The 16326-nt window shown below is 37.2% G+C and overlaps 1 protein-coding gene across 3 annotated transcripts in view; it reads right to left on the reverse strand.

The window, feature by feature from the left end:
• Positions 1-16326, reverse strand: part of PCDH15 (protocadherin related 15) — a 1821443-nt gene that overhangs the window by 181330 nt on the left and 1623787 nt on the right. For all 3 annotated transcript variants that reach the window (XM_047702331.1, XM_047702329.1, XM_047702330.1), the window contains 2 exons: positions 10966-11106; positions 9072-9184 (listed from right to left, as the gene is read on the reverse strand). In XM_047702331.1, coding sequence (XP_047558287.1) covers positions 9072-9184; positions 10966-11106 — 254 coding nt within the window. The remainder of the gene's footprint in view (positions 1-9071; positions 9185-10965; positions 11107-16326) is intronic.

The following is a 16326-nucleotide window of genomic DNA, read 5'->3' on the forward strand; positions in this document are numbered from 1 at the left end:
GATACCTGCTAATAATTGATAGAAGAGCATTATTTGTCACCTGTCTTAAGTAATGAGTTTAGCTCAGTTTCAATCAAAGAGAAGCAGAATATGCTACCCCAAAATGGATTCTAAGAGTTGAGGACATGCCACTCTAAAATATTCCAATTTGTTCACAGACCTGTACCCCTGGGGCTAATAATACACTATATGTTAATGTAAAATAAAAAATTAAAAAGAATATGCCAATTTGACATATTGATTATTTTGAGCCATAGGCACTAAAAAAATGGGAAATGCAGGGAGATGCTTTCTGTGAGCTCCCCTTACCTGTTTAAAGCCAGTCTCTCCAAAAGAGACTCAGTTGTCACAGATTCCCTCCCCAGGAGTTTCACTGACCAGGAAAACTGAATGACCACAGAAGAGGGCAGCTAAAGAAGATACCACACCCAGGGGCGCCTGGGTGGCTCAGTGGGTTAAAGCCTCTGCCTTTGGCTCAGGTCATGATCCCAGGGTCCTGGGATTGAGCCCCACATCGGGCTCTCTGCTTAGCTGGGGGCCTGCTTCCTCCTCTCTCTGCCTGCTCCTCTGCCTCCTTGTGATCTCTGTCAAATAAATAAATAAAATCTTAAAAAAAAAAAAAGAAGATACCACACCCAGACAAACCTTACCACAATTATACCTGTCCTCTATTCTTCTAAGAACCCACTCATGTTCCCTAAAAATCAGTTACTCTTCTCTGAGAGGCCTATATCTCCTGTCCCCTTCCTCTGTTAAGATGATATTTAATCCTGAATCCAAAAGATGGATATTAAATATCAGGATACTTAATCCTGAATTCAAAAGATGATATTTAATCCTGAATTCAAAAGCCACCACTTTGAGTTACTCATTTTTCCTGGGTATCTCCCATGTACACATGAAGTATGTGTGCTAAAAAACTCCTTGTTTTTCATTTGTTACTGTGTCCTTTATTACAGGGGTCTCAGCTAAGAACTCAGAAGAGTAGGGAAAATTAATTTTCTTCCCCAACACAGACATACTACTTGAAAGACGAGGCAAATGCTAAAATTTATGAAGGTGTAGAGAGAAATGTATAGACTATAACTTAAAATAGTTAAAACTAATTAAAATAATAATCTCAACATAAGGCATGAGTTCCCAACGTCCATAACTATCTAAAGATTGAAGGGATGAGTTCCTCACAACGGAAAAAGAGACTAGTCAACTTTGTGGCAAGGATATTAGAAAAAGCAAGTATTAAATTATTAGGCTAACTAAGTGATTCCTATGGTCTGTTTTGTCCATTACATGATAGGCCTTTGAAAACAGGATTTTTATTAAGATTAAGCTATTTCTGGGACACCTGGGTGGCTCAGTTGGTTAAGCATCTGCCTTTGGCTCAGGTCATGATCCCAAGGTCCTGGGATCAAGTCCCATATCAGGCTCCCTGCTCAGCAGGGTTCCTGCTTCTGCCTCTGCCTGCTGTTCTCCCTGCTTGTGCTCACTCTCTTGATCTCTCTCTCTCTCTCTGACAAATAAATAAAATCTTAAAAAAAAAAAAAAGATTAAGCTACTTTTTTTTTTTCTGCTTCCAATGAGAATCAGATTGTGGGAAGTGGTTTGAATTAAGATATGAGTGTGCATATGGGCATAGAGATACTTAATCATCTGAAGAGTAATGACTCAAATCTAATTATTATTTATGTGAGGTAGGGGCTAATAGTTGGACTTAAAGAAGTCCAGCTGAAGAGACTTTTGAGAAGTGAGAGGTATTTTAACAATCAAGGATTAAGAGATACCATTGACTCTTTAAGAAATTTGTTTCAAGGAAAGGGAAAAAAAAGAATGAAGAATGATGATCTGAAGTATGCAAACTCTAAGTGACCAAAACTTTTGACATTTCCTTGTCTGTCAAAAAGATAATCTGGAAGACTCACATAAAACAGGAATGATGCATGAAAATGGAAATTTGTTACAATTGTGAAATGTTGGGTTGTGTGTCTGCTCCTAAATAATATGAATGCTTATTTATAATTGTAGACATTAATATTACAAAGTCTGAAGAGTTATATACTTCTATAAATTTTGAGAAGAACTCAGTGTTTTCTGGAAAATTAAGTGTTCATCCAATGACAAACAGATGAAGCAAACTGATGTCTTAATTTTCCATTTAACCTAATTAAATGACTCAAGGAGAGACTGAAGAGGTCATGAAATGAACAAAATAAGTGTTTCAAGTACTACAATCACCAAAGGGACCAAAGAGAAATAGGCACACACTTATCTTAAGAATTACTGTAAGTCTGGCCATTATAAAAGTACACATATATCTGTATGGGGTAAATAGCTTTCTCATTATGAGATTCCTCCCTCACTTAACAATTACTTGAAGTTGGCCCATCAGGGAACAATTTCAGTTCACAAGATTTGAGGAAAAACAAAATCAAACCTTATTTCAACACATAGAAAGTATTCCAATGTTTAAAATTAAAAATAAGAAAATAATGTGAGAAATTTCTCTTCTAGTCTTGACAGGCTAAATTACTTCCCTTAATACAGGGTGGTCTTTTATAAAATCTTTGAATAATTTTACAAGCTGGATTATTTCTTTTTCAAAGAACCATTAGCAGAGAGCGAGGAAGTTTTTAGATAGGAATAGGAAAGAGAGACATAACAATATGTGAAAGAGGGTTTGGCTTTTTGTTAAATGGCTGCTTTCACATTGGTTAGCTAATCTGCTAATTATCTGTCATCACAAACTTAGCTGGCAGTCAAGGAGACTTTCCCTTTAGTAAATATTAGAGGATTTACTCTGATGTTTATTATTTGCTGGTTCCTACTTATACTTTTATAATTTTAGAAAAGGTAATGATAGGTCTATTTCTGCACTCCAGCAACAAGGCAATTACAATAGCTCGATATTGAAACGTTTTTAATTCTGGAGAGAGAGAAATGGATTTTTTCTCTCTATGTAGAACCTGTACATTGGAAAATGTTTCACCAAATAGTAAATGTTTCCTCTCAGATCTCTTGGATGGTCTCCACAAAGTGAGTTTACACCTCATAACTTTCACTTACACCCCTCTTTTCCTTCTCTTTCCCCCCTTTCTTTTTCTTTGTGATCAAGACAATTATACTTTTCCGGAACATGGATAGAGTAATGAATTATAATCAGATAACCAAACGTTATCTTGAAGTCTAGAAAGGTTTGGCTGGGAATATGTAATACTAACATTTGATATGCTGAAATCACTAGAAATAACTTAAAACATTCAAAAACGTCCATCTGTGATTTTCTTTGAATTCAAACAAACCCCCCCCCAAAAAAAAGGTATGCATTCTCTTGCTACTTTAAGAGGAAGGCAATCTATTTCACCAACACATATTTAAGAATAAAATATTTCTGTACTATTCCATGGGTTCATGGAACCAATTTTGTATATTCTTAACATAACCCAAGTCATCTTAAGATGACCGCAGTAATGAAAACCTGTAACTTGTCTGAAACTACACGTTTAATGTGCTAATTATCCACCCACACTATTTTCCCTTTTTCCCCAGTAGGAGAGGTGGAAATGAGATACAGCTGCCTAGCAAGGGAAGAATTCATCCACCCATTCAGAGTTGGCTGTGGCATTCGCCTTGAGTTTCAGGAAAGAACTTGAGCTGAGGTGAAATTTGCAAGCCCTAATTCACTTGCTTCAGGAAATCTCTGCTTGTGGATTTTCTGCCCTTGGCCCCATTCCAGGGACTAAAATGGCAATCACTGGGATAATTCTGAAACAGGATGTTTAGGACAGAAGATGCTAAGTTGGCTTGGGTTGCTGATGACAGCACGGAAGAATTGTGTGAAGAGTTACCACCAGCTGAAACACTCAGTTTAGACTCTCATGTGAGTCAAAACACATGTTTTTGTTCTCAAAACTAATATAATACAAGGGTTTCTTTCTACCCCAACCTAACCTACTCTATTTAATCCTTTTAACCAAGATTTAAAGATTTAATGATATACCATTCCAAACACAAGAAAATTGGATTGGGGAGGAGATCAGTTTAAGAATCCAGTTCAATATTCTACAATGAACGAATATTTTATCTTTAGAGGCTTTCTTCACACCTTGTCATTTGTTGAAAACCAGTTTTTCCTAAGGATTTCAAGAGTCGTTATTGGAATGAAGGTATTCCCAAGATATGAACATATGTATCTCAGCTTGTCATAGATCCCTTACCGTGGATCTCTGCTTTCCATCTGCAACCCATGAGCATTTTCCAACTACAACAAGGACAGAAATCTTGCTTATCACTTGGTGTCCCCTATGCCCCCAGACTGATCCCATGAGAAAGTTTTTCCACCAGGAGCAATTTTGTAATGGAATAAAACTTCACCTCAACCCTTTCGGGGTTTTTAGGCTGGGTCTAAGTATTAAACTGACATAGGTCAGATGAGTAGGAGAAAACATTATGTTTATACAAGTTATATGTGACAGGAGAGCCCTTGTGAGAAAATGAAGAGCCAGAGAAATGGCAAAACCTTCATACTTTTGTATTAGGATGAACAGAGACAGGCCATTGTGGAAAAGTAAACTATAGAAGGAGGCTGAAGTGAGCTGTGAATTGTTTTAACAAGGCCTGTCTGTATCGCTTCTCTTGGCTTTGACTCCTCATTAAAGAATGTGTTTTTCCTCCTGGTACAGAGAGAACATTTTTCACATGAGTTTATAGGTCCTGCTTTTGAGAGGAAAAGGGTAGATCAGAATGTCCTTCTTATAGCTGTTGTGTTTTTAAGCACTTTCAGCTCAAAATACTCCTTATGCCCAAGTGGCATATTCTGCCACCCTTGGACTCCAGTGCAAGGGGATTGAGGTCTCATAACATATGCAGCATCTCTGGGATTTATGTGTATTTAGCCGAAGCATTAAATGATTTTGAAAAAAAAAATTATGTATATTTAGGACATTCCTAGTTAGGTAGCACTCTCCCAATCTTTGATTCAGAGGCCTGGGCTCCTCTCACATTCCTACAGTTGTCAACATATGGCTCCCAAGGGTCTCTTGGTGTGTTTTCCATTTCACCTGTCCATACAGGGAAAGGTTAAATCAGGCCAGGGAACAGTGCAGACTGTTGTGTTCCCCATTTTATTGTTCAGAACTCAGTCCCATGGCTCTATCTAGCAAGCAAGGCTGGGGAATAGAATCTAGCTACATGTCCAGGAGGACGAAGAAAGGAGCAGGAGGCATCCAGACTCTGGTATATATGTCAAAAATCTCCAAGAGCAAGGAGAGGTAATGAAGATCAGCCTTAGGTCTCTTATCTTTTTTTTTTTTTTTTAATAGTTCATTCCATACTTCAGGTCAAATGTAAACTTCCTTGAACATTTTAATTGAATTATTGGGACTTATTCAAAATAGAGTGTGTTCTGCCAGTGTTTGATATGACTTTTTTATTATTCAAGTTTTCTAAGGATCTTATAAAAAAAGAAAACAATCCTGTTCAATGCCCAAGTCCTACTGAATCCATTATGCCAATTAAGTCAATTCTGAGGACTTTCTTCATAAACTGTAAGAAGCAACAAGGATACCAAATTGCCTTTATGTATCAGAGTAACAAATGGACCAGAACAGTCAAGGGCACTATTTGCAAATGTTAGAAATGTTTTTCTGGAAGGTCAGAAAATTCTTCCCCATGTGTTCCTGTGACTCCTCTTAATTTTAGCACCAAGTAATTGGCAGTTTTCTTTTCTTCTCTAAGTTAACAACTTTATTAATAGAATCTATTTGTAGTTCGTAGTTCTTTGCAGAGAAGGTAAGAAACGGTAAATTATTCATTGAACAAAACATTTTTATTTTTAAAAGTGGCATAAATAAAGGCAATTTTAAAAAGAAAGCTAAATGAGCAATGCCCTGATGAGATCTATGACCTTGGCCTGAATGCCACAGTATTTTAGCTAAAAGAGTTAATAAGCAACGTGCTACAGAAGTCTGGGGGCTTACAGCTAATAATAGGAAATGAGCTGCTCATGAAAGCCAGGAGAAAGGGGACAGCATTTACTGTGTTTATTCTCTCTCTTTGGGGCTTCCGACGAAGGACTGTACGGGATGAACAGAATTCTGTTCAGCTGAAGATCTGAGGAATTCCTGGACCCACCCCAAATAGTAAGTACATTTTTTGTGAGCATCAAATCCAGGTAAGACGGTGAGAAACACAGGGAGTTTATGTTCATTCTGGTTCCTGAGAAGCCATGAACACATCCAGGGACCATGAACACATCCAGGGAAGGTCTCTAGAAGCAGAAAACTGCATGTCCCATAGCAAAGAACTGGGGTTCACAAGTTGCCATGCCGGCCAAAGAGGAAGGTATTGGTAACAATGGACAGAAGGAAGAAAAGGGCCTTTCAAACAGACTGACCAGGAATTCTCACTGTTTTAAATAGAGTTTACATCTCAGTGGTTTACATATGTGTTATGTAGAATTTTTTGGTAAAATTACATCCATTTATTGCTTGACTATTGCAAAGGAAGCTTTTCTTTAAAGGTTTTATTTATTTTAGAGAGACAGAGAGAGTGCATGAGCAGGGGGAGGGATAGAGGGAGAGAATCTCAAGCAGACTCCCCACAGAGCATGGAGCCCAATGCAGGGCTCAATCCCACGACCCTGAAATCACTACCCTTAGATCAAGAACTAACCTGAAACCAAGAGTGGGATGCTTAACCAACTGAGCTACCCAAGTGCCCAAGGCAGCATTTTATAAAAGGAAAATACTGCTTGGTTCAGTGTAGTAAATGTTCCCAGACACATCACCTGCCTCCTCTCTCCATAGCTTTGTCCTTGCTTTGAAACTTATAATTTTTAGTAAGTTCTTAGAAATTATCAAAGCAAAACAAAAACAAAAACACCACAGTTGGCGCACCTGGGTGGCTCAGTGGGTTAAAGCCTCTGCCTTTGGCTCAGGTCATGATCTCAGGGTCCTGGGATCAAGCCCCACATGGGGCTCTCTGCTCAGCGGGCAGCCTGCTTCCTCCACTCTCTCTGCCTGCCTCTCTGTCTACTTGTGATCTCTGTCTGTCAAATAAATAAATAAATAAAATCTTTAAAAAAAAACAAACACCACAGTTATCAAAACAATAAAAATCCACATTTTAGAATATGATCAAGTATTATGTGAAATCTTCATTTTTCTTGAGCCTCAAATAACATTACATAATGTCTACTTTGTCTCTACATAGACTAAACTGCCAAAATATCTTGGAAATCAATACATCCTCCCATATTGTTTATTCATATGTGTATGTATGCTAATTCTTCAGCATGGAACATCCTTTCATATTTTTGTGGAGTGGTTAAGCTGTATTTTTTTCTCAAGATGCAACTTAAAACTATGTGTGTTTAAATCTAGTAAGGTATTTCCCCAACACACTTGTTCAGAACTGATCTCCTATCATTGTGTCTTCCCACTATATTGTGCTGTTCATACAATGTTTAGTTTGCATGTGTGGCTATGAACCCCTGGAGCTCCAGGACAGGATGCCGTTTAATGCTATGTCCAGAATAAGGAAATGGTAAATATGTAGTATGTGGCGAGTCTCCTTCAAATATGTGTGGGAAACTATCTCTTATGGGTTTGAACATTCAAATACATGTACATTCACGTTTTCACTTAAAACAATATCATGAAAGAAAGTTCTATATTTTTCAGGAAAGCATTATAAAATTTTCCACTCATATGCAATCATGAAGCAATCATAAAATACAGTACATTTAATTTATTATTTTTTAAATCAATTCTACACTTCCTAAGAATATCTGTCTATCTGTCTATCTATCTATGTATCTATACACGTGCTTGGACTGAACTGTGTCCCCCTAAAATCAATATGTTGAAGCCTTTAACCCTCAATGGCATAGTATTCGAATATGAGGCTTTTGAGAGGTAATTAGGTTTGGATAAAGTCATGGCGGGGGCTAATCTTCGGATGGGCACCCTTACATGAAGAGATATCAGGGAGCTTGCTTTGTTTCATGAGGACTCAACAGGGACACAGCTGTCCACAAGCCAGGAAGAAGGCTCTCACCACAACCCAACTGTGCTAGTGCCCTGATCTCAGGCTTTCAGCCTCTGGAACTGTGAGAAAATGAATTTCCATTGGAGTCACCTAGTCTGTGGGATTTTGTTATGGCAGCCTGACTTAAGACAGTATATACACTAGCTCTATAGCTATAATACATAATATATATCATACCCATAAACATATACATTCTTTCTTTCTCTTTCACTGATTATATGAGAAAAAATCATTGTAGATTTGTGTCAAATTATGTATCTATCTGGCAATAACAAGAAATGAAATGTTTACTACTTCTCGCTATTGAGATTAATAATTAGTTGCAGTTTAAACCCCAAAATATAATGTATTTTTCAAAGACTGCATTTTTTTTCAAAATTTTATTTATTTATTTATTTATTTATTTGAGAGAAAGACAGAGAGGAAGCCAGCAGGGAGATGGAGAGGGGACAAGCAGACTCCATGTTGAGCACAGAGCCTGACAAGGGGTTCGATCTCACCATGCTGAGATCATGACCTTAGCCTAGATCAAGAATTGGATACTTGGGTGCCTGGGTGGCTCAGTGGGTTAAAGCCTCTGCCTTTGGCTCGGGTCACAGTCCCAGGGTGCTGGGATCGAGCCCCGCATCGGGCTCTCTGCTCAGCGGGGAGCCTGCTTCCTCCTCTCTCTCTGCCTGCCTCGATGCCTACTTCTGATCTCTGTCTGCCAAATAAATAAATAAAATCTTAAAAAAAAAAAAAAGAATTGGATGCTTAACTGAGCCATCCAGGTGCCCCAACACATTAATTATTTTTAAAGGCTCCATTATTCATGAAAGCATTACTAAACTGATATTTTTAGACTAAATTATCATTTTTACTATATTACCATTAAAAACAAATGTAATATGAAGCTAATTTAGAAAAACTTAAATGAGAACTAGAAGGTCATGTCATTGATCAATTCAAATCACCTCAGTTTTGAAAGGCCAAAATAGAGCAACACAAAAACCTTTACACATTTTACAAAAACAGATAGAAATCAATACCTATATTCCTCTTGCGTGAAGCGTGGAATTTCTCCAGGATGTAAGACGAGAATTTTCACTGTGGCGCTGCTGGACATCACAGGTTCACCCTCATCAAAAGCAACAACCACCAACTTAAAAAGTAATAAAGATTCATGTTAAAGAGGATTAGCAAGAAGCAAGTAAAACATCATTTTTAATCACTGGACTGCCTGGCTCCAGGAGGGGGAGCAATGATCACTTTCTCACTGTCTTCCATAGAGCAAGTACTGGACTGCTGGGGTATGTTACCTATCTTCTCACTTGCTCTTCACAACAATCCCACCAGTTGGGTGTTTCTTTCTTTCTTTCTTTCTTTCTTTCTTTCTTTCTTTCTTTCTTTCTTTCTTTCTTTTTTAATTTCCTAGACAAGAAAACTTGAAGTGGAATTACTAACGCTATGATAAAATACTCCAGTAAAACAGGTATGTGATACTACATCTCTCCAATGATTAAACTGATTTTTCTCCCACAGTCCCACTGGTGCCCACAGCAAAAACATGGGCCATTTTGAGCACCAACACTTATTTAAAAAGTGTTAAATTCAGTCACATTCATAGCAAAAAGCTAATTAGTTTCCTTACAAAAAAGAAATTATTTTTTCCCATGAATTAATTGTCTGCAAGATTACAGGGCAGAAATACTTCACTCTGGAGGATAACACTGGAAATCTTTACAGTTTAACAGAGTTGGAGATACACTCTCTTAAAAACATATAAAACCAAGTTCATACCATATAGTAGAAACTGTTCAAATGATGAAAACTGCAGAAAAGCTTTCATCTCAAGATGTCTCAAGTAATAATATTTATTACTACAGCATTGTTTATAATTGCTCTTTTTTGGATAATGTATATTATATCAAGAATGCTTCTATTTAAGAAATGTTAAATATTTTCAATATTATGTGTTTCTCTGGAATATCTGTCATTTTGGAACCTGCAGGCTACTAATTTAAACCAGTTCAACCTAGACGAAACCATAACTAAGGATCATCCTTGGGCCCATGTTTTACCCTTGGGTTAACACTGAACCAAGAGAACAATTGCTCCCAACAGTGCTAGGATTATGTGAGGTGTAGTACTCATTGACACACGCGAGGTTAACCAATGAGGGCATTTCCACAATGGAGGGTCAAAGGTTTTATATACAATGAAAAAATTATTCTAAGGAATTACAAAAATGGAAACACTCAAACATTTAATAAAACAATTATTTATGATAATAATGAAGGGTAGTAATGTTTCAAATTTTCCTGAAGTAGAACTTATCATGAGTACATAAACTTGACCCAATAATCTTGCCTCTCAGTACTTATCTTAAGGAAAAAGAAAATCAAGGAGGTGGCAAATAATATTTGTGCAAGGAGTTTCACAACAGCAAATATTATTACAACAAAAAACTAGAAACATCAAATCCAACAACAAAGTGTAAGACAAAAAAATAATAGCGCATTCATACAATAGAACATCATTCAACCATTAAAGTAATACCATTAACAGTATTTACTGTCATGGGCAATATATTACTCAGTTAAAAAAAGCAGTATGAATAATAGGATCGTATTAGTGTCAAACACACACGTGTATACTTGCATTCGTATGGAATGTCATCATAAGGATAGATATTAAACTGCTCAATTCTAGTTATCCACAAAATGTGAAATATCAATTCTGTGTGTGGTGGTGGTTGTTTTTTTTTTTTTTTCTTTCTGCTTAACTATATTTTCTAAGTATATTCCTGGTAAAATATATATTATTTTGTAATTTAAAAAAAATTGAAAGGAGAAAAATGGAAACATGTATGGTCATCTGTTAAACTGTACTCTCAGAAGTTAAATATCAAACAGATAATGGTAAGGAAAACACTGCACTGACCTTAAAAATTGTTGTAGGCTCTTCGTTAAGATTGACTCGAGTTATTACTCTTCCAGAATCTTCTTCTACGTCAAAAATACTGGCAGGATAAGGAAACTGGGCATCATCTACTCTGTACCTCACACGACTTGCGGGCAATCCCTAAAATGAGATCATATATTATTAATTCACTTTTGCAAAATGAAAACAAAGGGTATTGATGGCAGCAAACTGATGTATAAAATGCATGGCCTTCTAGAAGTGAAAAACTGTATTTAGCGCTCACACTTCGAGGTCTGGAATACAGCAGAATCTCTGTTTATTTTGGATGACTGCCCCTGAATCAATGAAGTATCTTCACTACCTGTTATTGAAAATTATTTCTGTGACAGAATAAATTGATGTTGCTTTGGGTGTCTTCTCTTCCACTGTCCTTTAATTATAGGAATCTCACCTGACCTAAACCCCATGTCTGCTTACTCTTTTACCTTCTGAGACAATTAAAAATGGTGTTCTTTTATCGTGCTTATTTGAACTCTGACACTAAGAGAATGATGGAGCATGGAGGTCTGTTGTAAAGTGGAGGGATGGGTATGGAACTGGAGGAGACAAAACTACCAGCTGCTCTGTGCTGTTAAACATGCTAGTTTTGTGTTTTTTTTTCATAAATAAATTAGTCCTCACAACAATCCTTTAGGAAAACATTACTAATGATGATGATAGTAATAATAGTAAAATAATGATAGCTAACATTTGTTGAATGCTTATTATGTCCAAGAACTATACTAAAGATGATACATGTAGATTCAACCGTCCAGTTTTTATTTTTAGTTAATGAACTTGAGGGCTATAGGGAGTTAAAGGATGTGGAATTGTCCCAGATATAGAACAAGATAAATTGGGATATTAAATCTCTTGGAACACTGAAAAAATAAAGTTAAATTTTAAAAAAATCATTTAAAAAAAGAAATTAATATTTGATACATTTTTAAAGACTACAAAAAATAGTCAAAACTGACTGACTTACATTAGGGTTTACTTTGGTCTTATTTTGAATTACATAAAGTGACACTGGAATTACATAATCTTCTCTGTGCATAAGTCACCCCTCAGGTCAAGTAAAGAGTTTGGGCACAGAGCTGGTATGTGGTAGATTTGATCACAAACCTGAACCGACACCATGGAGGAAAGCACTCCCAAGACTCAGTCACAGGAATATCTACCTTCTCTACCTCTATTTTCAGCTTCTGCAATTTCTTCCAGTCTTGTGCCTCTAAACAACTTTATTATGTGTTTATAATTCCCATTTACATTCCAGCTACACTCCTCCTTTAAACTCCAAAGTAATATATATATAATGGTCAGCTTAGATGTTCTGTTTTTAACTCAGCATATCCCAAACCAGCATCCTGATTTCCTCTCCCAAAAGTGCACCTTCTCCACACTAGATCAATGGCCCTACCTTTTACCAAGTTAGTCCATCTGAAAGCCTAGAGGTGGCCATTGACCCTTCTCTTTCTCTTGGACTCTACAACCAAACCATCCTGAAGTCCTGCTAATAGCTCAATGAATGCATGCCTGATGTAGATTATTCTCATCTCTATGCACTTGTTTCCTGCAGTGGACTCTTAATTGACTTTCTGCTTCTATTGAAGTTATCTTTAAAAATATAAACCATCCCTGAGATATAAAAATATAAACCACAAACTGAGAGCTTTCCCCCTAAAATCAGGAATAAGAACAAGAATGTCCACTCTCACCACTTCTATTCAACATGGAACTAGAAGTCCCAACCACAGCAAGTAAACAAGAAAAAATAAATAAAAGTAACCAAATTGGTAAGGAACAAGTAAAACTTCCACTATTTTCAAATGACTTGATATTATATATAGAACCCTAAAAACTGCAGCAAAATACTACTAGAACTGATAAATGAATTCAATAAGGTCTCAGAATACAGAATCAATATACAGAAATCCTTTGTATTCCTATATATTAATAATGAAATAGCAGAAAGAGAAACAAAGAGAACAGTCCCATTCTCAACTGCACCAAAAACAATAAAATACCTAGGAATACTCTGAAAACTATAACACTGATGAAAGCAACTGAAGGCGACACAAACAAATGGAAAGGTATTCTATGCTCATGGATTGGGAGAATAAATATTTTTTTTTTTAAAGATTTTATTTATTTATTTGACAGAGAGAGATCACAAGTAGACGGAGAGGCAGGCAGAGAGAGAGAGAGGAGGAAGCAGGCTCCCTGCAGAGCACAGAGCCCGATGTGGGGCTCGATCCCAGGACCCTGAGATCATGACCTGAGCCGAAGGCAGCGGCTTAACCCACTGAGCCACCCAGGCGCCCAGGGAGAATAAATATTATTAAAATTTCCATACTACCAACAAACTACAAATTTCATACACTCTCTCTCAAGACACCAAAAATATTTTTCACCAAACGAGAACAAACAATCACAAAATGAGTAAGGAAGCAGAAAAGACCTCAAATAGCTAAAGCACTCTTAAAAAAGAAGAACAAAACTGGAGGCATTCCAATCCCAGATTTCAAAATATACCGTACAAAGCTATCAAAATCAAAACAGTATGGAACTGTCACAAAAACATAGATCAATGGAACAGAATAAAGAGCCCAGAAATAAACCATTGTTATATGGTCAATTAATTTTTGACCAAGGAGGCAAGAATATGCAATGGGTGGGGAACATGGCTGGCTCAGTTGGTTAAGCATCTGACTCTTGGTTTTGGCTCAGATCATGATCTCAGGGTCCTGGGACTGAGCCCTGATTTGGGCTCTGTGCTCAGAGGGGAATCAGCTTGATGATTTCTGTCTCTCCCTCTGCTTGTGTGCTCTCTCTCTTTCTCTAAAGTAAATAAATCTTGAAGAAAAAGAATATTCAATGGAAAAAAGTCTATTCAACAAATGGTATTGGGAAAACTGGACTACATTCTTATACCATATATAAAAATAAAATAAAAATCGATTAAAGACTTAAATGTGAGACCTGAAATCATAAAAATCCTAGAAAAGAGCACAGACAATAATTTCTCTGACATTGACTGTAGCAACATTTTTTTCTGGATATGTCTCCTGAGGCAAGGTAAACAAAAGCAAAAATAAACTATCAGGACTACATCAAAACAAAACCTTCTGCAAAAACAAAGGAAAGGATAAACAAAACTAAAAGACAACCTACTGAATGGAAGAAGATGTTTGCAGAAGACATAAGCAATTAAGGGTTAGATAGTATCCAAAATATATCAAGAACTTAAGGGCGCCTGGGTGGCTTAGTGGGTTAAGCCGCTGCCTTCGGCTCAGGTCATGATCTCAGGGTCCTGGGATCGAGTCCCGCATCGGGCTCTCTGCTCAGCAGGGAGCCTGCTTCCCTCTCTCTCTCTCTCTCTCTCTGCCTGCCTCTCCGTCTACTTGTGATCTCTCTCTGTCAAATAAATAAATAAATCTTAAAAAAAAAAAAAAGAACTTAAGCAACTTAACACCAAAAAACCCCCCAAATAATTTAATGAAAAATGTGCAGGAGACATGAACAGTCACTTGCCAAAGAGACACAGATGGCCAGATACACACGAAAAGATGTTCTAAATCATTCTTCAGCACAGAAATGCAAATCAAAATTACAATGAGATCTAACCTCTCACCTGTCAGAATCGCTTAAATAAAAAAAGAAAAATAGCAAGTGCTGGTGAAGATGTGGAGAAAAAGGAACCCTCATGATCTGTTGGTGGGAATCCAAACTGGTGCAGCCACTGTGGAAAACAATATGGAGGTTCTTCAAAAAAGTTAAAAACAGGGCTTCCTGACGATTCCACTATTAAATTCCACTATTCCACTATTAAAATTACTGAAAAATACGAAAATACTAATTCAAAAAGATATATGCACCCTTATGTTTTTAGCAGCATTATTTACAATACCCAAGATATGGAAGCAACTCAAATGTCCACTGATAGATGTAATTCTATATTACATACTGGAATATTATTCAACCACAAAAAGGATGATATCTTGCCATTCGTGACAATATGGATGAACCTCGAGGGTGCTATGCTAAGTGAAATAAGTAAGAATAAGAAATAACAAATAACCATATGATACACTGAGATGTGGATCCTCAAAAACAAAACAAATGAATAAACAAATGAAAAGCAGAATCAGACCTATAAACACAGAGGACAAACAGATGGTTGCCAGAGGGACGGATGTTGAGGAAGGGCAAAATGGGCAAAGGGGAGACATAGGCTTCCAATTGTGCGATGAGTAAGTCATGGGGATGAAAGGCATGAGAGGAACAGAATCATTGTAATAGTGTTTATGGTGACAGATGGGAGCTACACTTGGGGTCAGCCCAACATAAGGTATAAAGTGAATCATTGTGCCCTGCACCTGGACTTGTGTGACATTGTGTGTAAAACATACTAAAATCTAAAATTAAAAAAAATAATAATGATAATGGGGGCACCTGGGTGGCTCAGTGGGTAAAGCCTCTGCCTTCAGCTCAGGTCATGATCTCAGGGTCCTGGGATCGAGCCCCACATCTGGCTCCCTGCTCAGGAGGGAGCCTGCTTTCCCCCCTCTCTGCCTGCCTCTCTGCTTACTTGTGATCCCTCTCTCTGTCAAAAACTAAATACATTTAAAAAAATAATGATAATGGCAGGAGTTGTTAGTGCTCCATTTGTGTACTTTACTACATTATCCAATAATGTGCATTTCATGTGTTCTCACATGTATGCTTACAAGAAACCCAGGAGTTGGTATGACTAGTAACCATACCTTATGCAAAGACGATCAAGGCTCTTAAAGGTAGCACATTTCTGAATTTCTTCAGCTAGTACATGTCAGCATTATTACTCAAATGAAACACACTCATACTACAACACAGGTCCTTACACTTGAAACCAACATGACATTTATCTATGATATCCTACAGGCAACAGTCCTTCAACATGAGAATGAACAAAGTTACTTGGGAAACATGCTCTTGTAAAGCCTGCTTAGTTCGTGTACTGCCCAGAAAGTTCTGTAGCACATGTCCCATGAAGAGGAGTGAAGGAAGAAAGAGCAACATCACAGCACAAACAGTTTCAAGACAAAATTTCAGCGTTTCTGTTCAATTCAGCACCCACTCCATCTGTAGTACAACTAAAACCCTTGCTCCGGTCGCAAAGTAGTTATCCAGAAACTTAAAGTGTCTTCATTAGACTTGGCATGCCCTCTTCACAAAGCCAACGTATTCACAGTATGTTTTGAATTACACCTTTAACTGATAAAAAGAGAACAAATTTCAGTATTCTGAAGTGTTACCTCCCACATGCCTAACATATTTTGCTTTCCAGAACATTCAGGC

This window comes from Lutra lutra, chromosome 14, assembly GCF_902655055.1.
Source record: "Lutra lutra chromosome 14, mLutLut1.2, whole genome shotgun sequence".
In the NCBI taxonomy this organism is placed as follows: Eukaryota; Metazoa; Chordata; class Mammalia; order Carnivora; family Mustelidae; genus Lutra; species Lutra lutra.